This window comes from Paramisgurnus dabryanus, chromosome 9 (genome assembly GCF_030506205.2).
Source record: "Paramisgurnus dabryanus chromosome 9, PD_genome_1.1, whole genome shotgun sequence".
Classification (NCBI taxonomy): domain Eukaryota; kingdom Metazoa; phylum Chordata; class Actinopteri; order Cypriniformes; family Cobitidae; genus Paramisgurnus; species Paramisgurnus dabryanus.
This window is the reverse complement of record NC_133345.1, coordinates 34,967,073-34,992,890: the sequence shown is the minus strand read 5'-3', so window position 1 is coordinate 34,992,890 and position 25,818 is coordinate 34,967,073. Positions and strand designations below refer to the sequence as shown.

The 25,818-nt window shown below is 35.5% G+C and overlaps 2 protein-coding genes across 4 annotated transcripts; one reads left to right on the top strand and one right to left on the bottom strand.

Moving 5' to 3' along the window:
- The first annotated feature begins 1,433 nt into the window (after positions 1 to 1,433).
- Positions 1,434 to 9,814, top strand: calub (calumenin b). Of its 3 annotated transcripts, none has more exons than XM_065283630.1 (7): positions 1,434 to 1,529; positions 2,104 to 2,345; positions 4,169 to 4,362; positions 4,447 to 4,613; positions 4,703 to 4,763; positions 4,886 to 5,085; positions 8,730 to 9,814. In XM_065283630.1, the coding sequence occupies exons 2-7, from the start codon at positions 2,125 to 2,127 to the stop codon at positions 8,832 to 8,834; spliced, it is 948 nt and encodes a 315-aa protein (XP_065139702.1). In that variant the 5' UTR covers positions 1,434 to 1,529; positions 2,104 to 2,124; the 3' UTR covers positions 8,835 to 9,814. The 3 variants fall into 3 exon arrangements, with proteins under 3 accessions (XP_065139702.1, XP_065139704.1, XP_065139703.1); XM_065283632.1 differs by lacking the exon at positions 8,730 to 9,814 and adding an exon at positions 7,632 to 8,723; XM_065283631.2 differs by having other exon boundaries at positions 1,464 to 1,533.
- A 921-nt stretch (positions 9,815 to 10,735) lies between these two features.
- Positions 10,736 to 23,987, bottom strand: LOC135773813 (uncharacterized). Its single transcript, XM_065283633.2, has 13 exons — positions 23,432 to 23,987; positions 22,698 to 22,793; positions 22,314 to 22,447; positions 21,046 to 21,132; positions 19,474 to 19,584; positions 19,218 to 19,376; positions 18,901 to 18,991; positions 18,705 to 18,811; positions 17,050 to 17,250; positions 16,756 to 16,887; positions 16,590 to 16,668; positions 14,656 to 14,849; positions 10,736 to 13,127 (listed from the first exon to the last, which is right to left on the bottom strand). The coding sequence occupies exons 2-13, from the start codon at positions 22,783 to 22,785 to the stop codon at positions 12,327 to 12,329; spliced, it is 2,184 nt and encodes a 727-aa protein (XP_065139705.1). The 5' UTR covers positions 22,786 to 22,793; positions 23,432 to 23,987; the 3' UTR covers positions 10,736 to 12,326.
- Between the last annotated feature and the right edge of the window lie 1,831 nt (positions 23,988 to 25,818).

Genomic DNA, 25,818 nt, shown 5'->3' with positions numbered 1-25,818 from the left:
ACTCAAGGGGAACTGACTCACGTATCTGCCTTAATAATTTCTAATTGCATAATGCGTTCAGAAAGTGTAAACAGCTCTATAAAATGGTCTGACAATATTTGTGTGGTGTATTCAAATATATTATAGAAATGCCATGTATCATCTGTATGTACCTCATCTTATTTGTTTTTTAAAGCAAAAAGAAAGTTATTCAAAAGCTGAAAATATACATTTTATAGCCTAAGGGATCTGAATAAAAAAAGATTTGGTAAATTGTATATACTTTAGTATAAACCTTGCATTTTTATTGAAGCTTTTTAAAGCAAGCAAGATAAATAGATATCCGCACATTTTTAAATGTACAGGGTTTACAGAAATAAAATAAAAATTGAAACAAAATAATACATAAAAAAGCAGATAGCAGTTTCCAAAATTTTCTTTTTAATTAATGTTTACCTCTTTAGCAAAATAATTGTATAACTTAATTTTTTGTGCATTAAGAGCAGAGGCGGTCACTACATAAAAGTAAATTTTTAAGTATTTGTATTTTATCAGTGTTTTTCTTTGGAAAACATACATTCCAAAGCATATTATCATAATTTTTACTCTATAACATTTCATAATTTCAAATTTTTGGTTTATATTTAATAATTAAGTACATTAAACATCTAGTTTTTTTTAAAGTACACAATTTTTATAATTAGGTATTAATTTTAATATGCAATATTAAAGGAATACACAGTATGATTCTATGCTTCAGAATGTAGTGAACATTTTTTAGTAAAGTAAAATTTTTCCCAAGACAAACACTCTGATAAATCCTTGGAAAAGTTTAATAAAATACTCAAGTAGTGTCCGCCTCTGATTAAGAGTACAATAACTAAAAGTCAATATACAAAAATTCTGCCATAACTTAAATAATCTATGTCAAAAGATTTAACATAAAATTAGAAAACTAATATTTTTCTGGTTGATCTGAACAAAAACAAAAAAACCTTCATTGATATCCTAAAATTTCTACAAAAATAAATGTTAAAAGAATTAATATGAAGAATTTAAATTGTACTTGAATCTTTTTTATTCTTTTCTATTTATTATATTTTTTTAAGGCATCAAACATTAAACAGACAAAACAGAATTAACAAATATAACTATTACAGGAATACAATCACATATGTAAAGTTTCACAAATAAAATAAACATGTGCAGAGGTAACATTATGCATGAATGGTATTACTGAAAAAAGTTATATTTTTTTTTAATCCGTCACAATTGTACTTAAATCTTGTTTTACATACACAACAGTAAAATAAGAAATTGTACTTGAAACGTTTAGAAAGAACGTGCCTTGCGGACGTGGCAGTTCTAAACCAATGACATAATCACGTTTGGCCTGAAGTGGACCAATCGCGATGCAGCACTGGTCACGTCAGCAGGGCCGCGTCAGAGCTCTATCTGCTCTCTAATTGGTCAGTTGAGCTGGAGGAACTGTAGTTCAACATCCGGAGTGTTTGCAACAAACCGGGCGGCGTGAAACGATAGAAAAGTCGGTAGGTAAAGTTGAAAAACAAATAAAATATTCACATATTTATTGCGATTGTATAAGTTATTACAGTTTAATTCCACTTTTATTCTACATTTATGTCGTGTGACAAGCAAGTTCATGCACATTATAGGCGAGATGTTTCATGCTTGCATACTTAGGACAGTAATTGTATATTCTTTACATTTAATTAATATTTATGAGAGAATATAATGTGTTTAATAATAACCTTCTTAATACTAGCAAATAACACGGTACCTAACATGACATTTTTAACATTTACCATGATAATGTAACGCTACATTAACATTCATTTACATTCATGCATTAAGAAATGTAATGTAATTTTTACATTTCAATTACCAGTATCAGTTCATTTTCTTTAAGCCAGTATTAGTTAAGTACAATTCACTGTCTTTCAAATGAATAGGGAAATGTTATAATAATATGTGAAAGTTACCTTTTCATTCATGTCTTCAGACTAAATGACCTTAGGAGCTGTCAAAGTGTGTCCAATTACCAGTGTGCATTATATAAGCTAAACATTTGTGTGTTTATTATTTGTTTTGTGTGTTTTACAGCATATAAAAGTCTATAAGAAGATGGACCTGTGGCCGTTGTTGTTGTTTTTCGCCCTCTGTGTTCTTCAGTCTTCCAGCAAACCCATGGAGAAGAAGGACCGTGTCCATCACGACGCCCCGCTCAGTGACAAAACACACGATGATGAAGACAACTTTGAATATGACCACGACGCTTTTCTTGGACAAGAAGAGGCGAAGACGTTTGACCAGCTCACTCCGGAGGAGAGCAAAGAGAGACTGGGGTGAAAACATGCACATCACTACCATGCACTGCAAAAAATGATTTTCAAGAAAAAAACATTCCTAGAAACGACCCAAGAAAATAAGTCTAGTTTTTAGACCAAAAATATCAAATGTAAGTTTTATGGACAAAATCACAAGCAAAAAAATCTGCAAATGGGGTAAGCAAAAAAATCTTGACATTTTTTCTTAAACACTAAATTCAAGAAAATTTCAAGAAAAATCTGCTTAACCCATTGGCAGATTTTTTTGCTTGTTTTATGCACAAAATCACTTAAATTAGATATTTTTGGTCTAAACACAAGACTTATTTTCTTGGGTCGTTTTGCTCATCAAGAAAAAGCATCTTAATTTAAGAATTTTTATTGAAAACAAGAAAAATAAATACTAAGATTTTTTTTCTATAAAATCATTTTTTGCAGTGATGACCTTACACTGCAAAAAAAAATTTCAAGAAAAAAATTCTTAGTATTTTTGTCTTGTTTTCAGTAAAAAAATATCTAAAAATTCTTAATTTAAGATGCTTTTTCTTGATGAGCAAAACGACACAAGAAAATAAGTCTAGTTTTTAGACCAAAAATATCACATTTAAGTGAATTAGTGCATAAAACAAGCAAAAAAATCTGCCAATGGGATAAGCAATTTTTTTCTTGAATTTAGTGTTTAATTTAGATTTTTTGCTTGCACAAAATTACTTAAATTTGATATTTTTGGTCTAAAAACTAGACTTATTTTCTTGGGTCGTTTGCTCATCAAGAAATATATATATTTATATTTTATATAAACTTATAAATATATATATAAATATATATATATATATAATCATCTCATCGCGTTTGTTTGACCCGCACCGTGATGATTTCAGATCACCGCAATGATTGCACATCTCTTTAGAAAACACAAGGGGGAGCTGCAGCGCAAAGTATTAATGAGCCCGTATCAGATGGCACTCCTTAACTGACAGAGTAACGTGATACATTGCAAAGCCATTCAATACAGTGGAAAACAGCATTTAAAGAAATGCAAAAAACTTTGATAAGCAGTATTGACTACCAAGTAAAACATACATTTCCAAAACAGCAATTCCAAATTTAGGGAAGTGAAGCATCCTATTCTTAAGGAACTGTAAGGAATTGATTTTTTTTGCAGCTGCTGCAGACATGTGGTCCAGTACTAATATGACCTTAGTATGATTGGCTACCATTTAAGACCTGTTGTGGAATAGTCCGTTTATTTTGATAGCATTTTTATTTTCAGGTATTTTTTTGAACTTTATTGCAGTGGTTCTCAAACTGGGGTCTGGGGCCCCCAGGGGGGCCGTGAGATGGTGCCAGGGGGCCCCAGTTTTATGACATTTTATAAAAAACATTAATTTATCATGAATTCTTTGTAATTAAACCTAAAAAAATAAGGTACACAAGGGGGCCGCATGTGGAAAAAGTTTGAGAACCACTGCTTTATTGTGTTTATTTCTTATGAAGAATTTTCATTTCAATATATTCATTAAATAATTACATTTTAAATATGTGTTATGTGTATTAATACTTACTGCCAGGTAAACCTTGCAAAAAAAATATTTTACGTAATCACAACAATGTGTGAAAATTATTTCATGAACAAACAAAAAATATGAGAATTAAATGTCAAAGCAATAAAACAGACAATTAATCGTCATTATTGCCAAAGTCTTAAACAGGTAATTAATCATTACAATTTATTAAGCAATCAGCCAAATTTCATAACCGTAAAAGCCCCACCAAAGGCATCCTGATTTTTTCAGAATATCTGCTCATTAAATAAAGATTCTTTCTCTTTCTATCTGCAGTATGATTGTAGAAAAGATCGATACTGACCACGATGGTTTCGTGAGCGCTGATGAGATGAAACAGTGGATTAAACACGCTCAGAGACGCTGGATATATGGCGATGTGGACCGGCAGTGGCACGCTCATGATCTTAACACAGACTCTTACGTTACCTGGGAAGAATACAAGAACGCCACCTACGGCCCCATCCTCTGTGCGTGCATCGTGATCACTCATGATATTTGATATATATGATACATAGGCAGACTAATGCTAATGGTTTTGAGTGTGTGTTCAGATGAAGCCGATCCTGAGGATGGTTTCAACTACAGGCAGATGATGAACAGAGATGAACGGCGTTTCAAGATGGCCGATGTCGACGGGGATGCTAGAGCAAATAAGGAAGAGTTTACAGCATTTCTACACCCGGAGGAGTTTGACCACATGAAGGAGATTGTAGTGTTGGTAAATGTGGACATGCAGCTTATTTTAGTTTTTTGCTTAATCTGCTATGTGACCTGTAATGTTTCTTTTATTCTGTATTTGACATGTAGGAGACGATGGAAGACATTGATAAAAATGGAGATGGTTTCATTGATTTGAATGAATACATTGGTAGGTTAAAAATGCACACAGAGAGTTTTAAGAGAGAGAGGACAGCATCCAGTTGTTTTGTTTGCTTTAGATCTGAGTATTGCTTTGTCTAACTTTTATCTTGCTGTGTGTGTGTATTTTAGGTGATATGTACAGTCAAGATGGAGACTCATCGGAACCAGAATGGGTAAAAACAGAAAGAGAACAGTTCACAGAGTTCAGGGATAAAAACAAAGATGGCCGTATGGATAAGGATGAGACCCGTGACTGGATTCTGCCTTCCGACTACGACCACGCGGAGGCTGAAGCCAAACACCTGCTGTATGAGTCTGATACCGACAAGGTAATGTGCATTTATTCTCCCACATCTTGGCCAATTCTTTAGTCAAATATATTACAATGTATATAATAAATACTAGATGTAAAAGGTTTTTTGGTCCTTTCACACTTTTAAAGAGACACTCCCCCACAGTTAAATATTTGATTTTTACCTTTTTGTAATCCATTCAACCGATCTCCGGGTCTGGCGGTGCCACTTTTAGCATAGCTTAGCATAATCCATTGAATCTGATTAGACCATTAGCATCGCGCTAAAAATAACCAAAGAGTTTGGATGTTTTTACTATTTAAAACTATAGGAACTGTACTCAATTTTGGCGTAATAATCAAGGTCTTTGCTGCTGTAACATGGCTGCAGGAGGTGCAATGATATTACGCAGCAGCCGAAAATAGTCCCCTTAGTAACTTTCAATGGCAGGGGACTATTTTCAGGCAGTGCGTAATATCTCTATGCCTACTGCAGTTCTAAAATGTAACATTTTAATTAAACAAAAAATATTAAATTATAAAGTAGTGCTGTTGGTTAGTAGCCTTGCTTTTTTAGGTTTAATAACACAGAATGCATGATAAATAATGTGTTTTATAAAATGTCATAAAACTAGGGCCCCCCTGGCACCATCTCACGGCCCTCCTGGGGGCCCCTGCCCCCAGTTTGAGAACCACTGGCCTAGAAAATCTCTACTTTTAATTTTCAGTCTTAGTACAATATCGAAACTCTTTGGTTATTTTTTAGCGCAATGCTAATGGTCTAATCAGATTCAATGGATTATGCTAAGCTATGCTAAAAATGGTAGCGCCAAACCCGGAGATCGGCTGAACGGATTCCAAACCGGTAAAATTAAATGTTTAACTCTAGGGGAGCTGGAAAATTAGTATTTTTTTCCAAAAAAACTGGAGTGTCCCTTTTAAGGCACAATATGTAGGATTTTCACCACTAGAGGTTGCTATTTCACAATAACAAATGCGAAGCTTAATGACATTTTGAAATAGAAGAGATGTTGTTTTTACCATCCAGAGTATGGAATTTGCTGATGTTTTATTACCTGTACGTTTGATCTCATTATTTTATGCCATCGTAATAATGAATTAGCTGCAAGGCACAACAGCTGCGTGTTACATGTTGTAAAACCGCATTTATAAGCACTTCAGCATTTATTCACTCGTGTTGCCATAGTTTCTACAACCAAAAACTGAGGATAGTGCGAGTATCGGGTATATCCGCAACTTACTTCCCCATTCCTGTTAAACATAGTATATCGGTACCAGTTCTGTATGCTCTACGCTGACATGGTGCTGTTTTCATACTATCAAATTTGGATATTAGAATAAAAAAGAACATAACACAAATAATAATACTACGAGTAACAATAACAACTACGATAGCACGTGCCGGCAACCGGAAGCGATTAACCCAGTTTTCTGGTTTGGTCACGTGATGTTCGACATATACGTATTAGGTCACTAAAGGATGACAATTACAAGGGATGAGTAATCATTAAAAATTGAAAATTCTCTGGATTGACAAATCCTTGGAAATTTCTCAGCTATTTTAGACTATGCAAGCGTTTTTTTGTTCATATTTTATTATAAAATCTTACATATTGTGGCTTTAAATTAACGTTACCTTTATTGGCTGGATTTTATTTATTTATTTATTAGATTATTTATTTAAGTGTGATGTCATTGAAAAATTATAACACTTTATATTAAGGTTCACTTTGTTTTAGTTGGAAAAATTAAACATGAAAACACAGGGAAAAATTTACAATATGTCTACAAGATTCTTTAAAGTGATTAAAATTAAAATTCTGTCATTATTTACTGACCCTCGTGTTGTTACAAACCTATATAAATATAAATATATAAATAAATATATATAAATATATAAATATATAAATATATATATATATATATATATATATATATATATATATATATATATATAGGTTTTTATATAATAATTTTTATTTTATACATTTTATCTTAGTTAATGTTAATTTTAACATTTTTTGATACACTTTTATAATCAAAAGTTGTTTTTGTTATCATTAGTTAATGAACAATGAACTACCATCAACAAACAATTATATTTGTATTAACTAACAACGATTAAAAATGTTGTTTAATCAATTAACTAATGTAAATGAATAGTTAACCTTATTGTAAAGTGTTACTAAACAAAACATGGGTGATTATATAATTGCAGGTAGGCTACATTTGGTGTCCAGGTTTGGTTATATTTTTAATCATTTTAATAATTTTGTACTCATGGCCAGAGATCACAAGATGTTAAAGCCCATAGCAACATTGTTTTCTGTATAAAGTGTCTTGTATAGCTGAAAATCATGATTTTCTGTTATCCGAGTAACAAATTATTAAAATATATCAAAATAAATCCATTTGAAAAAAATTATTTTGTTGACCAAATGTATCTGCAATTATAAAGCACCCCCTTAAATTATATGAAGAAGAGTTTAACCAGGAACATTTTTGCTAGTATTTTATGAATATGTAACTGTAGTCTAACTGCTTTTATATTTTAAATGATAGGATGGACTAGGGGTGTGACGGTCATTATATAACCGTGAGACCGACGGTTATAGTTGAACACCGTCATTAGAACTCTATAACCGCCAAAACCGTGTTATTAAAATATTTTTTAAAACATTTTTTATCATAAAGAATTTTTAAATACTATTTAAAACAATTGTTAACAGTCTGTGTTACACGCCCCCTCACGTTCTCACGGAGTGAAAAATACAGAGCGGAGCAGACACTGACAACGCGCTGACATACAGGACAGACCAGGTTACTTTTCGGTTACTTTTGAGATTTAACATATTAAACAAAGTCTCACCTTTCCAATCATCTCTTCCTTCTAGTTAATTTATAGCATCAAATAAACATGAATGACCATGAGAAGGAATGTTGTTTTAACCGCGGAAAGGCGTCAGTACACTCCGCTTTTCAAGTTCAAATCCTCCCATGCTAATCTACTAACTCTCTTGAACGCACGTTCACTGCTAGTTGTCTTGCTGTTAATTTTAAAGAAACGTAGAGCAAGTAGCTAATCAGTGTCTAGTTTATTCAAACGCCGGGTGAGCACTGTGCAGCGCGTCTGCGGAGAGCGTTTGCTGCGCGTGGCCATTGTGCTTTTACACCGGCTGCATTTAATAACAATCTCAAGTTCACATTAACTTTCTTTTACCTGCGCATTTATGAGCAAAACCTCTTCAATACGCTTTTAATCCACATTGTTTTCATGCTGTTCTGGTCCGTGTAATGACAGATATAGACACAATTACAGACATAAAAAGCCCAATGCACAAATCTGTTTCTCTGAAGATTATTAAAATAGATGATAGATAGAGGATTAATTTATGCTGGGCAGAGAGTGACAGCGCAGTCTTCTGGCAACAGTGTGTTTTTTTAATATTTCATTGCTTTCTGTTAAATTGTTCAAAGTTATTACTGTTTAAAACACACTTGGCATCACATTCATGATTTTATGGTAAAATGACACTTTCCCGTCAATCCACGAGCATTTAAACGAGCAAAACGCCCCCCACAGACGGTTATGTGATGAACCGTCACATTTGACTCACGTCATAACCGTCATCACCAATTCTGAAACCGGCACACCCCTAGGATGGACGCCTCACTAAACAGGAAATTGTGGACAAATACGACTTATTTGTCGGGAGCCAGGCGACAGATTTCGGTGAGGCTCTGGCTCGACACGACGAGTTTTAATTTCAGAAACTTTGCACTTGAAGAATCCAAAACGGACAATAATTTATTGTATGATTTCAAGCAGACCGCAACTGTTGTGAAACAAATTATTACTGTGTTTACAAACTTGTATGTGTTTTATACAGCGAATTGATCAAATCTAGTTTTGCTGCATCTTTCCGTGAATGCTGTATCTTTTGCAGGTTAACGCTCATAGCCGATGGATTACACTATGCGTTTTCAAATGCACTGATATGGTTGTGTTATTCAGGTCACAGATTTAATAGCACATGCTGGGTTTATAATACATTAACTTGTGCTCATTTAATGCAACACTATGGCATGTGTAACCTGAGTTAAACTGCAGCTTAGAGAGACTTGAATAATAGGATAACTTTGTATAAAGACACAATAAATTTATATCAATTTTTTTTCTAAATATACTTTCAGATGTTTTATAACCACTTCATGTAGATTTTTGTATCCCCAAATGAAGCTATATGATGCATTATATTGTGTATGACATTTTTATTCTGTTGTTACCCAGTTAAGTGTAAATGCAATAATGGATTAAATCTGATCCAAGATCAGCACACAGTTAGTTCAGTAGCCCTGATCGATGCTCATTAATATGGCATCTGCATGTAGAGCAAATTAAACATCATTCTTGATACTGCTACTGCTTAACAAGTCAAACTTGTATAAAGTTTAGCAGTCATTTATGGACTGAATCATTAAATTAAAGTCGCCTTTCCTCAAGTGCCTCTTTCCATTTCATACCCATAACCACAAAACTGCTTTAACAAATGTATTTTTGTTGTTGTTTTCCCGGCAGTTTGTACATGACTGAAAACAAATCCGTTTCTTAACTTTAGTTTATAGTTTGTGTATTTATCTGTCTGTAAATGAATGTTAAATGTATTCAGTATGCTGTGGTCAGGTATTGTAAATAACTGCCTCGTAGCTGAGAATATTGTTCTCAATAAAATGTGTTAAAATGATCACTTTTATATGATTTTCATTTACATTTATTGGTAAATTGCTTGTTAACAAAAATTCCAAGACCAAGTAAAAATATGTTTTGGGATCACTGGGTCTTATCTAGTGAAACGATTGTCATTTTTGCCAAGAAAAATAAAAAATATGCACTTTAAAACCACGACTTCTCGTCTTCCTCCGGTCCTGTGACGAGCCGGCGGACCTCACGTAATTGCGCAGGCGAAAGGTCACGTGTTACATATATGAAACGCACATTTGCGGACCATTTCAAACAATAAACTGACACAAAGACATTCATTAGTATCATTCCTTATACAACAACGTCGGAGCGGTCCTCTTTTTCCATAACCTCTTAACGTGATGACGTATTATGTGAGGTCTCGCTGGCATGTCACACGACCGGAGAAAGACGCGTAGTTGTTCTTTAAAAGTGCATATATTTTTATTTTTCTTGCCAAAAATGACAATCGTTTTGCTAAATGAGACCATTATGCCTCGTTTGGGATCGTTTAGAGTCCTTTGAAACTGCAATTTGAAACTGCATTAAAACTGTTAAGTGTTGGGGTCCATTAAAGTCCATTAAAATGAGAAAAATCCTAGAATGCTTTCCTCAAAAAACATAATTTCTTCTTGACTGAACAAAATAGACATCACCATTTGGATGACATGGTGGTGAGTAAATTATCTGGATTTTTTTTAGGAAATTTGACTAATCCTTTAAAAACAATGTTATTTTGTGTATTTGTTATAATACAAAGTCTACGTGGTTTATGGTTCAGAAACGCATATTTTTCACAAACCGTACATTTTTGTAGCTCCAGATATACTGCTTTACTCAAACGCTCTGAAAAGCGTTGTGTCCATGATTGGCCAGCTAATCTGTACCTTGTGATTGGCCCAAATACCTCTAATGTCATGCTCCTTACCATGTTTGAAAGATTCGCTTATAATGCAATGCTAACAGGAGTTAATTTACAGACTGTGAGTCAAAGTGGGAGGAATTATGATAATGTCGGTCTTGTCTACATCACCAATCCCAGGAAGTAAACTCACGTCATCGTTTACTTTGGGGTCTGTACCTTTTGCATATCGTTAACAAGTATTAATACACTCTTACACACCAAAGGAAATGTAAAATCGTGAATCGGACTATAGTTACTCTTTAAAGGTGCACTATGTAGATTTTTAGCAGCATCTAGACATGAGATTGTGACTTGCAACCAACAAATCAGTCCACAGCTCACCCTTGCCTTTCGAAACGCATAGAGAAGCTACGGTAGGACAAACACGTCATCGTCTGAGGCAAAAACGTGCTCTGTAGAGGGCTTCTGTAGAAACATGACAGCGACTTTCATGTAAAGGAACCTGCGGTGTATGTAGATAAAAACGGCTCATTCTAAAATAAATAAAACAATACAGTTCATTATGTAAAGTTCATTATACACCACTAATAATATATTTATTATGTATATTATATTACATTTCTGTCAAGAGATCATTCTTAAATTTACGCAATGCACCTTTAATGCATTTGGCAGATGCTTTTATCCAAAGCGACTTTACAGTGGAATACAAGGTATACATTTCAGTATGCATTATTCCCTGGATTTGAACAGTAGCGGCCGTTTTTTTATGTCATAAACCCTTTCGACATGTGTGTGCAGCAGGCACATATTTTGACATGACGCATGATGCAGATAATTTCACGTGACGCATGATATTTTGACATGATATGCGAAACACATATTTTAAAGCAACACTATGTAGTTTTTTTACCTTTAAATAATTTCTCTAAAATTATTTCAGTGATAGAACAACTTTTAACTGGACAAATTGTACTGTTGCTGCAACCTGAGCAGCCTCCTAGCTGCTACAAGCACACTTTGAAAGTGGCGGTGGAGGGTAGGAAACACAGCCCCGCCCCTCCCCCTGCCTGCAGAAGAGTGTCTCATACCAGGCACTGTTGCGCTTTTCAACCACATGGGGGAGCTGTAAGTCATTTTTACATGGAAACTACATAGTGTTGCTTTAAATTCGCACCCATCAGAAGAGAAGTCACTGGCCGCCACTGGATTTGAACCCAAGACCTTCTGCAATGCTAATGCAATGCTCTACCACTAAGCTATACAGGAGAATCTAATTCAGTACAATTTGTTTTTCATTACTGAGTCACTTGTCGCATCTCTCTTGTTAAATGTATATACCTGTCTATCTGTACTGTATAAATCAGGATCTATGTTTGCCTGTATGTTCATGTCAAGTTGGTTGTACAAGATTTTGATTACTTGTATGCTGGTTCTCTTCATGCTAACGTTATCTAAATTAGATTTGGGTGTCCTCATTAACATAATGCGGGTTTAATCTTATCTGGTTCAGGTCTGTGGTGGTGTCGGTTTTTGCTTTGACACATTACGTTGAGTGGAATCAAGATTCATTGTGCGTGTTTGATGCGTGTTTGTTCGATTTCGCGTAGCAATGTTTTAGTTTAGCGTATCTGCGAGTCTTGGACCGTTATCATTCCTGAATTCCTGTTTCTATCTTTTCCATAGAATTCTTTGTAGCTGAATATGCAGGATCTATATGATGATCAACATATTTACTGATCCCATCTGACCTTGCTTCAGAACTCGAGAGTTTTGGATGGGATGAAACTGGAAAGTCTGCTTGTGTGGCATCTTTTTCTGTATCTGTGTCATCCTGATATGAATCTCCTGCTTGTTTCTCTTCAGGAACGAACGTTTTGAGCATCTCCGGATTTGTGATATGTTGGTTTGTTGTTTTCTCAGGGTTTGTATGAACTTGTAAAGTATTCACTTTATCTTCAGGGTCATAGTCTTTGATGGCTATTTTTACTTTTACACTGTGCATCTCTGACTCAAGTTGTGATTCTGTGTCAAATCCGGTTACGCTTTTATCTTCTGCTATACCTAAATCAGTATTTACATGCATGCAATCGTTGTCCACTTCCTCTGTATTGGTACAAGCCTCTATTTTAGTTTTGAGTGATGCTTTTGCTTCTCTATTCTGCTCTTCCTCACATTCCCGAACCACAGCAAAATCCCGAAACGACACCGTTTTACTGCTGGATCTGTCTGCTGGCCTTCCATTGGGACGTGTGGCAGAAACTACTGGATCCAGTAAAGGAATATCGAAGGTTACTGGTGGCAAGTCGACAGTGGATGTTGGTGGTTCCTCTGTTTTGGTGTAGACGCCTTGTTTGCCATAAAAAGGTGAAGTCGAGCCATCGTACCCGCTGAAAGCCTCGTTGTGATAAAACGACTCCTCCACTGGAGGCTTTGGTCTCCCATGGTTCATCTGTCAGAAAAACACCATAGCTTTTAATTTTTTTATGTTACTACATTCCTTACAGATTTCAGGGTTCCCACACCTTAGTTAACTTCAAATTCAAGGACCTTTCAAGGACTTTCCAGGTCCAATACCCTCAAATTCAAGGACTTATGTGGGGACACATTTCAAGTGAGAGCAAGGTTACATCGTGTTACCTTTTAAGATACATTGTTACAGTTCCCTTCGAGGGAACTCGCGCTGCGTCACTGCGGTGACACTTTGGGGACGCCTCCAGGGGTAAGTGCGTCTGAATGTGTATATCAAATTCAACCAATGGTGAGGCTTAACGAAAAAGACAGGGTGACGCGGGAGCCAGGAAGTATATCGCTATCTGAAATATTGCCAAAGACGGCGTTACAGGGACGCAGGAAGTATGGCAAGGGAGACGCAGCGTCTCGTTCCCTTCTCAGGGAACAACAGTTACATACGTAACCCGAGACGTTTTCATGTGTCAAACACAACTATGCAAAAAAGCATTTTGGTATGAATCAACATTCACATACAGAATATATAAAGATTTAAAGCAAACAGTTTAGCACGTGTGCTTAAAACGTTTTTTATGATATAATCCTATACTACACAGGGAATAATACGGATTTTTTTCCAGAAAACTTCTTGCATGAAATAGATTCAAGCACTTTCAATCACCTGTATCTATGTATGAATATATTCAAAAACGTTCCAGGGGCTTGAATTTTTTCCCCCAGATTCACAAACTTTCAAGGATTTCAAAGTGTCTCGAGGCTGTGCCTAGGGTTTTGAACAATATTTTTTCATTTATCTTTCATTACAAGAGTCATTTGGGGTCAGAAATAGAGTTAGGATTGTATTTCATTGATCGTATAAATCAAACGGTGTTGGCACACATGGTCTTTTCTATTATCTAAAAGGACAAATACACTAGGGCCTGGTTTAACAGACAAGGCTAAGCTAGGAATTAGTTAAATGAAGATGTTTAAGCATCTTTATTAAACATGGCTTAGAAAAAGATCATTGGTACTGGCTTATTTTAAGATCTGCCATTTTTAGTTGAGACAGCTCAAATATGTGTCTTAGTCTAGGACTAGCCTTAAGCCTGGTCTGTGAAACCAGGGGTAGGTTTACAAAATGAAGCATCCTTGTGGGATATTGCATAAGGAGTGTCTACTAACAAACACATCTGTTAACTGTTAAGAGCATACATTTGGTTTTTACTCAAAACATGGACCTGCTTTACTACAAAACCACCATCTCATCTCTGGTTTAATCTCATACCACAACTGACATGTTACTTGTACAAAAACATAAATTTAAAAATGACTTTGTTATGATGTACAACAACTTACCAGCTGAAAACATTTCAGGGTCTGGGCAAAGAATGTTGGCAAATTGAAACATTAAGCAAAGATTTCTATTTTGTATGCTTTACAGATCTACATTCTTATGTATTTGTACATAATTAGTTTACTTTAATTGTGATATAAGTTGTAGAATAATAAATGTAATTTTCTCTCACCACATTAGGGTGTTTGCTGTCTGCCACATTGGCGTGTATTAAAGGATCCCGCCTCTTTCTTCTCCTCCTTATACACCGCACCAGCATGAATAAGGTAATGCCCAGTAAGATTAGACACAACCCTACCAAGCCCTCTGCCCTGCCCACCGTCTCAATGCCATCAGGATGCCCCGATCCCAAAGGACCCTGAGGAACTAATAATAAATTTATTAATAATCTAATACTTAAAGTGATAGTTCACCCTAAAACTAAAACTTTGTCATTATTTACCCAACCTCATGTAATTTATTTTATCCACAATGTCTGTCTTTGTTGAAATCTTAAAAAGTCTTGTGAAATGTCCCCTTTGTAATTAATTCAATTTCATTACAATGCTAAAAACGTTGTGACTGCTGAGTTAGCGCTATATGCTAGTTAATGCTATATGCTAGCGTTTAGGCTGAAGTTCTACTATTGACATTACAGTTACGCTTTGCAGGTCTATATTAAAAAAACACACAAACATACCATGCAGTAACGTTCATTAACAATCTCCAAATATTTAATTATTCCTCAAATTATGTGTCTTCATCTGATAAAGGCTCAAACATAAGGTCTGTTTACACACAGAGCTACTGAAGGAGCTGCTTTGTGAAACAGCCAATCAGAGCAGAGCTCAACATTATTATTCATGAGCCTTTCAAATAAGGTAATAATAGACCATTCTGAGGGCAAATCGTAGGGTTGTAAATGGATGTAAAAATGTTTCTGGATAATTTTTGCACTTCTATGTAGATATCAGAGAACAATTTAACATATTATTTCAATGCAATCTTTGGCACCTTTAAAAAACAGTTTAAAAAATCCACTCCCCAGTAACCAGAAAATCAGAAAACAACACTTTCTAAAACATCTGGAGGTTCAAACAATATAAGGGTAAGGGAATAATGACAAAGTTTTTTGTTTTGGGTGAACAATCACTTTAACAAAATGAACTACTAAAAACGAACGCAATTCCTGACTTAATAAAATAAAAGCTATTAAAAAACTGCAACGTCTTGAATGCATGTGGCATCGATTGACAAAAGTATCCCTCATTAGTCTGAAAAAACAACATCTGAAAAAAGCTTTACTTAAATTAAACATTACAACTATGAGCTGTAAACCTTAGACTTTTCAATTAATTTGTTTTATATAAATTTCACAAAATGAACTAATTTCTAATGTATTTCCATCACAAACTTCATATTGCTATTTATTTATATACGTAATTGAAAATATAATACAGAATGTAATGCAAATTATGCGTAACTGATTAAATTACTTAGTCTTCTCTGTGTAAAAGTGTAATTATGTAAATTTAATTACAGTTGGTTATAATTAAAGAATAATTGACAACAGGCCGTAAAATTATTCGAAAATAATGCACACTCAAGGTGGTTCGCGTCGTGTCTTTTCATCGCGGGTGTGCATTATTTTCGAATAATTTAAAGGACGAGAGTCAAGTTTTCCGCTTTTGTACAATGGTGCTGTTGAATTCTTTATTCTGATTGGTTGAGAAATATTCCATGGGTGTTGTTTATTTTTCGATAAATGCACACCTGACCTGTCAAATGTTTTAAATTACTACCAGAGCAAAGTTTGTAGCAACTATGGTATAAGCGGAATATTTGACTCCGCACCTTTAATTTATTTGAAAATAATGCACACTCCGCTTTGCATCGTGTCGCACTACCACGCATTGTTTTCGAATAATTTAACGGCGTGTTGTCAATTATTCGTTACAAACCGCCGTTACCGCAGACATTGCTCTGGTGGTGACATATGACACATCAGGTGTACATTTATCGGAAAATAATGCATACCCGTGAAACATTTCTCAACCAATCAGAATAAAGCATTCAACAGCCTTATGGTATAATTAGTAATTTATTACACCCAACACTGTTTGGTACCTGGTTGGCCTTTCTGAAGAACTTCTACATGTAAGGCAGCATTAACAGTGTCCCCTGACTCCAGATCAGTGGCTACCACCTGCAACACACATGGCCATTAATATTATCTCAAGTTATTCCAGACATGTATTGCACTGATTATAACCCTATTACAGCAGTCTCATACCTCCAGGAAGTATTTGTGGTTGAGATGTAGCTGGTTGGTTTTAGCGATGAGTAGTCCCTCTTGTGTAATGTAAAACAGTCGAGAGCTGCTGTTTTCTGAGTTTAGAGAGTACTGCAGTCTGGGATTGAAGCCCTTTAGCCGACACACAAACAAACTTGAGATTCTGACATCAATCTTAATTTAAGCAAAAATAAACTAATGCCATTTTGATGTTGAAATTCAATGTCGAGACTGGATTGTTAGTGTTGTGTAGTTGTATGCCATGTATGTGGTTTGTATGGTTGAGTCACATACATCAGCAAAGTCCTGATCCACGGCCTGCATTGTGAGTAACTTATTGCCGTACGTCATGACGAGAGAGGCGGGACTTGTGCCCTCACTGACAAAACCATGGTACACTAAACGATTAAATTGGGCTGGATATCTGTTCTCTGCTAGAACCCTCACAAGAACCGTGGCTACTGCATACTTCAGAGGATCGTCCACCTGAGCTGCCTGAACAGAAATATAAGGATGCTTTCCAACAAATTTTCTTAGTGTAACGTTTTCATTGTTTTAGTTAAGAGTAGATATACTTTTTTTAGTAATATTATTTCTATTTGTGAGTGACCCTGGACCACAAAACCAGTCATAAGTAGCATGGGTATATTTGTAGCAATAGCCAACAAAACATTGTATGAATTATATATATTTTTTTAATGCCCAAAAATCATTAGGATATAAAGTAAAGATCATGTTCCATGAAGCTATTTTGCAAATGTCCGAGCGTAAATAATAAAAATAATTATTTATCATTAGTAATATGTGTTGCTAAGAACTTTAAAGGATTAGTCCATTTTCTTAAAAAAAAATCCAGATAATTTACTCACCACCACGTCATAGAAAATGTTGATGTCTTTCTTTGTTCAGTCGAGAAGAAATTATGTTTTTTGAGGAAAACATTCCAGGAATTTTCTAATTTTAATGGACTTTAATGGACCCCAATACTTAACAGTTTTAATGCATTATAAAATTGCAGTTTCAAACGACTCTAAACGATCTCAAACGAGGCATAAGGGTCTTGTATAGCGAAACTATTGTCATTTTTGGCAAGAAAAAGAAAAAATATGCACTTTTAAACCACAACTTCTCGTCTTCCTCCGGTCCTGTGACACGCCAGCGCGACCTCACGTATTACGTCATCACGTCAAGAGGTCACAGATGACGCATGCGAAACTACGCCCCAGTGTACAAGTCTGGAGAAAGAGGACCGTTCTGACGTTGTTGTATGTCGAATGATACGAATATTAATGTATTTGTTTCAGTTTATTGTTTAAAATGGTCCGCAAATGTGCGTTTCATATATGTAACACATGACCTTTCGACGTCATTACGCAATTACGTGAAGTCGCGCTGGCTTGTTACACAGCTGGAGGAAGAAGGGAAGTTGTGGTTTAAAAGTGCATATTTTAAAAATGACAATCGTTTCGCTAGATAAGACCCTTATGCCTCGTTTGAGAGTCCTTTAAAACTGCAAATTTATACTGCATTAAAACTGTTAAGTGTTGGGTTCCATTAAAGTCCATTAAAGTGAGAAAAATCCTGGAATGTTTTCCTCAAAAAACATAATTTCTTCTCGACTGAACAAAGAAAGACATCAACATTTTGGATGGCATGGTGGTGAGTAAATTATCCGGATTTTTTTAAAAGAAAATTAACTAATCCTTTAAATGCAATATTTGGTCAATATTATTTTTATAATTTTTTTGCACCCTCAGATTCCAGATTTTCAAATAGTTGAATCTCGGCCAAATATTGTCCTACTAAAAACTCATACATCAAAGCTTATTTATTCAGCTGTATACATCTCAATTTCAAAAAATTGACCTTTATGACCTTTTATGTTTTGTGATTCAGGGTCACATTTGAAAAAACACAACATGCCCTGAATGCTTTACTGTCAGACATACCATGACACGCAGTCTCAGCATCGGGGTCAGCAGTCGGTTTTCCACGCGTCTGGTTAACCTCACCTCTCCAGAGGTACTGTCCATGACAAATCTCCCATTATCTGCCCCTGCACAGTCACACACACACATGCATTTAACTTCAATAGAGGATACTAATTCAGAGACTGCAGGAAGTTCAGTCGGGGAAGATAAACACCTGATAGGATGGTATATGTTAATGTTGTTCTGATACCCCTATCACCATCCGCAGCTTGAATCGGCCCCGGAGAAAAGTCCAAAACAATGTCCTAAATGATAAGGATGAAATGCATAAAGAGATATGCTTACAGGATTGATTCAGACATTGCACACAAAAGCTGTCATTGAGACGGTGTACCAGTATCAGTAAGTACCTCTAAGGTACTAATATGCACCCGGTGTACTTTTTAAAAAGGTACCGTCCCAGTGACAGCTTTTGTACCCTCTTTTGAGAGTGCACTATGTTTAATTTGTTGTTTATTTTACCAGTTTTACCTGCTCATTCTCTGTGATGTTGGCAGTGTACAGCGGATTGGCACAAATCCGTTTACTGTGATTGGCCGAGAGAAGAATACACGGCAGGAATTGTGGGTATTGGTCATCTCCATCCAATACGTTGATTATTATTGTTGCTGTCGTGTTTTGGTAAGACCCCTAAACCAACATAAACATTTAGGCACATTCAGGCACGTTCCAGTAATGCATTTTACTATTCCATAATTTTTAACAAAAGAAAACACAAAATTTATACCACGGCATAAAGAGTTATCCGAAGCTGAGTTTTGCTTTCATAATCCAGAGATTTTTTGAGAATCACTCTGCCGCTGTTGGGCAAGTCCACGCGAAAATATCCGGCGTCAGGCTGAAATGTAAAGACATGCCCGCACCTGGTTGTTATTGTGTACCCAACAAAGAATTTCTGTCATTATAATAAATCTGAATCAATATCAAGGCATCCTAAAAGATTAAAGATGAATCCAAGTCTGAAGTAGAAAAGGCTTTTTACACTGCCTGCATGGAGTAATGTTTATTATGCATTGCTTAAGCAATCTTAAATCTGATGCAAACAGAGTTGTTTAGCAACCAGACAATTTATAGAATATACATTTTATAATTATACAGTGTAAAATCTTAACATTGGTAACAAGATAACTTATAGTGAATGATTCTGTGTACAGCCAACACAATGGCAATTCGTACAATCTCATATTACTGTGATTTTGTGCAATATGCCTTCCAGATAGCAATAAACTCATGGGGGGATCCAGACCGGATGCTAAAGTCTATAGACCAATTTCGTGTTTGCAAACAGAGATGACGTTTTTTGTGGGCGGAGCCAAACTGGTTGCAGAAAGTGACTGCTCCGCAGTAGGGTTGTGAAGTGTTTTAGCATTAAACCGTGATTTTTATGGATCCGGTGTTCTGTCGAAGTCTGATTCCTTTATGTTTCCCTTTAGTGCAGTGTTTATTATAGCGTTTTAATCACGTTGTGTTTATTTTTTTAGATAGATAGAAAGTTTAAATGGCTTGGCTATATGCATGTATGTAATGTATATGTATTGTTCTTTTTTGCTAAATCAAATATTTTTACAGTCTGAATCGCTAAAGTACATGTAAAAGCAATACTATCATGTATTATATATATAATAGCGTTTATTAAATATTTCATAATTTTCCTGTTTTCTATTATTTCTTCCTTAATAAATTATGATTGTAACATGATAAAAACGCTATAAGAAACACATGGAGGGAACAGACTTCGACAGAACACCGGACATCTTCTCTACTTATTTTCTATTCTAATTATTAAAAGATTTCCAGATGATTTCCTTGCTCCATTCTGTTCGTTTAAGGGCTTATTGTAATCATAAACACCTACGTTTATCTTCAAATGATGTCTTTGACGATGATATTCTATAAAAATGAAAGCCATCTTTTTTTGGCATTCTTATTCTGACACTTAACAGCACAACCGGACATTTTCCAGTGAGTTATCTTGCTCTTTTCACTCGTGTCTAATTCATTTTCACTGTTTTTCTGCAACCGCATTGCGCGCGCAGCTTGCAGTGACGTAACTGTGACGTCTACTCTAAATTGGTCTATAGCTATCTTCCTAGTGTGGTTATGTTTAAGGGCAGGGTTGGGGATGGGGTTTCATTAATGCTTTTTTCCTCATAATAGTAAATTTTTGTACGATTCACTTTATATTAATATGAATTAGCCACCCTGTAACATACGTACGAATTCACATGAGATGAGGTTGGTAAAGCACAACAGAAGATTATTTCTGTAGTTTAATAATTTGGTTGTTTTATCCACTTACTGATGTTTCATCAATGATGTATGTAAGCGTGTCTCCATCAGCATCCATGGCCTGGACGGTAAATGCTACAGTGTTCACTGCTGTCAACTAAACACAAATGAAAGAAAATAATTCAAAATGAAAGTTATCATAAAGCTAGATCTCACATTTTAGTGTCTCACTTTAGTTTACTATAGTAAACTGTAGTAAAATTCCTAAATGCTGTTTTTGAACCTTATAGTAAATAAATACAGTATACTACAGTTTGATTATGATTTATCAATCACTGCATGTAGTGAATACTGTAGTATACACTGCATAAAATGATTTTCAAGAAAAAAAATTCTTAGTATTTTTGTCTTGTTTTCAGTGAAAATATCATAACATTCTTAAATTTAGATGCTTTTTCTTGATGAGCAAAACGACCCAAGAAAATAAGTCTGGTTTTTAGACTAAGAATATCAAATGTAAGTGTTTTTGTGTATAAAACAAGCAAAAAAATCTGCCAATGGGGTAAGGAAAAAAATCTTGATTTTTTTTTTTATAAACACTAAATTCGAGAAAAATTCAAGAAAAATTGGCTTACCCCATTGGCAGATTTTTTATTTATTTTTTGCTTGTTTTATGCACACAATTTGATATTTTTTGTCTTAAAACTAGACTTATTTTTTGGGTAGTTTTGCTCATCAAAAAAAAGCATCTTTATTTAAGAATCTTTTGATATTTTTAATGAAAACAAGACAAAAATAATAAGAAAAGTTTTTCTTAAAAATTATTTTTTGCCGTGAACAAGGTGCACTGCAAAAAAATGACGTTCTTACTTAGTATTTTTGTCTTGTTTTCAGTAAAAATATCTAAAAATTCTTAAATTAATTTGTATTTTTTATAAGCAAAATGACCTAGGAAAATAAATATAAAATTTAAGCGAATGTGTGCTTAAAACAAGAAAAAAATCTGCCAATCAGTGTTTATGAAAAAAGTAAACTTATTTCAAGAAAATATTTCTTATTCCATTGGCAGATTATTATTATTATTTTGCTTGTTTTAAGCACTAATTTACTTAAAGTTTATATTTTTTGTCTAAAAACTAGACTTATTTTCTTAGGTCATTTTGCTTATCAAGAAAAAGCATCTTAATTTAAGAATTTTAGATGTTTGTACTGAAAACAAGACAAAAATACTAAGTAAGAAAGTCATTTTTTGCAGTGTAGCAATTGCTATAATATACTACAATTTACTACAGTTTTCTATAGTAAAGACTGTACTAAAATATACTAAACTTTCTGTACCTCGCTGAGATCCAGAGATTGTATTGAGCTTTTTAGAAACTCCGGCTTGTTGTCATTCAACACATCCAACATGATTCTGTGTTCAGGATCTTTGACTGTCAGAAACTCACTGTGCCCTCCGTCACATTCACCAGCTGTCATAAAGTATATTAAACGACTTTAACCATATATGCTTATATGCAACACATAACGTTTGATAAAGTTTTCTTTATTGACTTGGATCGTGGCTTCTTATGGTTGAAATTACTTTTAGATATGTTTACTTGCCAAACATGTTGTTGTGAAAATTTTTGTTTGTTTTTTTTCTTTATGTGTGACATGCATGTGTGTTTGTGTTAGTGTGTGTGTATTTGTGTTTTTCATGCTTTTAGTTTGTATTTATACCTATAACAGAGTTCCAGTTGAATGCAAACAGCAGGTGGCAGACTACAAGAATATTCCATGATGGCACTTGACAAAACATCAAAACCATCTCTTACGCTGTCAGGCAAAAAACAAAAATGTTATTATTGTTATTAATAACTAATAATTATAATAATTCATATAATAATGTCTATTATGACATTATGAAGGTTCAATTCCCAGAGTCACTTGACCTGTAAATATATGACCCAATATGGGCTTTCTGGGAAAGCCCTGCTCTTATTTAAGAGCTGTAAATCTTTTAAACAAGGGACTAATAAACAGCAAGCTTTCTAACTTGTAAACAAACTAATTCACAAGCATGTTAACAGTATTATAGATTTTAAATAAAAAATGGCTTGTCAAATATACAGTATGTGTCTATTTGTGAATCAATTTGTTTTACATTTGACTATATCTGTGAGGATATGGACCAAAGATTTGATCAACATAAATAAAGCAAAACTTGTACACACACAAACACACAATTGGCTTACCAAGATCAAAACACACAAGACGACATGGAACTTGTGTGTGGATTAAGGGTTGTTATTTGGTTTGTCATCAGTTATACAAGACTATTACATAAGTTTGCGTACATACACATGCAGAATACCATATTTTACAATATAATTGTTATATTCTAGTTTATTTTTAACTCGTTTGTTTGTTTGTTTGCATTGGAATTTGATTAGGAATAAAACATGTTTACCCACCTATCAAACGGTGCATCAGGTCCCATCAGATATCCAGCTGTGGGGGTTTTTTCCGAAAATACATTATCGCCATTGCAGAACCCATTGAACTCGAAAATAATGTGTGTGTAAGATTGTGAAAAAGATATTGCGTGTGTGACTTGCATCTAGGAGTCTCAGCGCACGTATGTACTGGGGCAATTGCAGAACAGGATTAGTCTGGGGTTTAGTGTTAAAACTCGCTGGATCTGGGCCAAGCTGAATACGTGAGCCAACAGCTTAACAAGTCAAATAGCACATCATTCTCCACATCATACACATTGCTCCACTTCTTTATACTGGCCGTGAAATAACAGGTCAAAGTATTGTTTCAGAAGTATAAGTGGACACATCACAAATAAGATACAGTCAATTAATAAACCAAAATTGAATTAAAGGACCTACAAATAAACAACTATCTACTGTTCATAGCAGACAGGCATGCAGGCAAACTAGATAGAAAAACAAACAGACATGCAGACAAGCTAAATAGACAAACAGGCAGGCAAACTACATGGACAGACATACAGGCAAACTAGACAGACAGACAAACATACGGGCAAACTAGACGGACAGACAAACAGACATGCAGGCAAACTAGACGGACAGACATGCAGGCAAACTAGATGGACAGACAGACATACGGGCAAACTAGACGGACAGACATACAGGCAAACTAGACAGACAGACATGCAGGCAAACAAGACGGACAGACATGCAAGCAAACTAGACGGACAGACAGACATATGGGCAAACTAGACGGATGGACTGACATACGGGCAAAATAGACGGACAGACATACAGGCAGACTATACAGACAGACATACGGGCAAACTAGACAGACAGACATACAGGCAGGTAAATTAGACGGACAGACAGGCATTCAGGCAAACTAGACGGACAGACATGCAGGCAAACTAGACGGACAGACATGCAGGCAAACTAGACGGACAGACATTCAGGCAAACAAGACGGACCGAAATGCAGGCAAACTAGACCAACAGACAGACATACGGGCAAACTAGACGGACAGACAGACATATGGGCAAACTAGACGGACAGACATGCATGCAAATTAAACGGACAGACAGGCATGCAGGCAAACTAGACAGACAGACATGCAAAAAAACTAGACGGACAGACATGCAGGCAATCTAGACAGACAGACATGCATGCAGGCAAACAAGACGGACAGACATACAGGCAAACTATACAGACAGACATGCAGGCAAGCTAGACAGACTGACATGCATGTAAACTAGACAAACAGACATGCAGGCAAACTAGACGGACAGACATACAGGCAAACTAGACAGACAGACATAAAGGCAGGTAAATTAGACGGACAGACAGGCATTCAGGCAAACTAGACGGACAGACATTCAGGCAAACAAGACGGACAGAAATGCAGGCAAACTAGACGGACAGACAGACATATGGGCAAACTAGAAGGACAGACATGCAGGCAAACAAGACGGACAGAAATGCAGGCAAACTAGACTGACAGACAGACATATGGGCAAACTAGACGGACAGACAGACATATGGGCAAACTAGACGGATAGACATGCATGCAAATTAGACGGACAGACAGGCATGCAGGCAAACTAGACAGACAGACATGCAAAAAAAACTAGACGGACAGACATGCATGTAAACTAGACAAACAGACATGCAGGCAAACTAGACGGACAGACATACAGGCAAACTAGACAGACAGACATAAAGGCAGGTAAATTAGACGGACAGACAGGCATTCAGGCAAACTAGACGGACAGACATTCAGGCAAACAAGACGGACAGAAATGCAGGCAAACTAGACGGACAGACACACATATGGGCAAACTAGAAGGACAGACATGCAGGCAAACAAGACGGACAGAAATGCAGGCAAACTAGACTGACAGACAGACATATGGGCAAACTAGACAGACAGACAGACATATGGGCAAACTAGACGGATAGACATGCATGCAAATTAGACGGACAGACAGGCATGCAGGCAAACTAGACAGACAGACATGCAAAAAAAACTAGACGGACAGACATGCAGGCAAACTAGACAGACAGACATGCATGCAGGCAAACTAGACGGACAGACATACAGGCAAACTATACAGACAGACATACAGGCAGGCAAACTAGACGGACAGACATCCAGGCAAACAAGACAGACAGACATACAGGCAGGTAAATTAGATGGACAGACAGGCATGCAGGTAAACTAGACGGACAGACATGCAGGCAAACTAGACAGACAGACATGCAAAAAAAACTAGACGGACAGACATGCAGGCAAACTAGACAGACAGACATGCATGCAGGCAAACTAGACGGACAGACATATGGGCAAACTAGAAGGACAGACA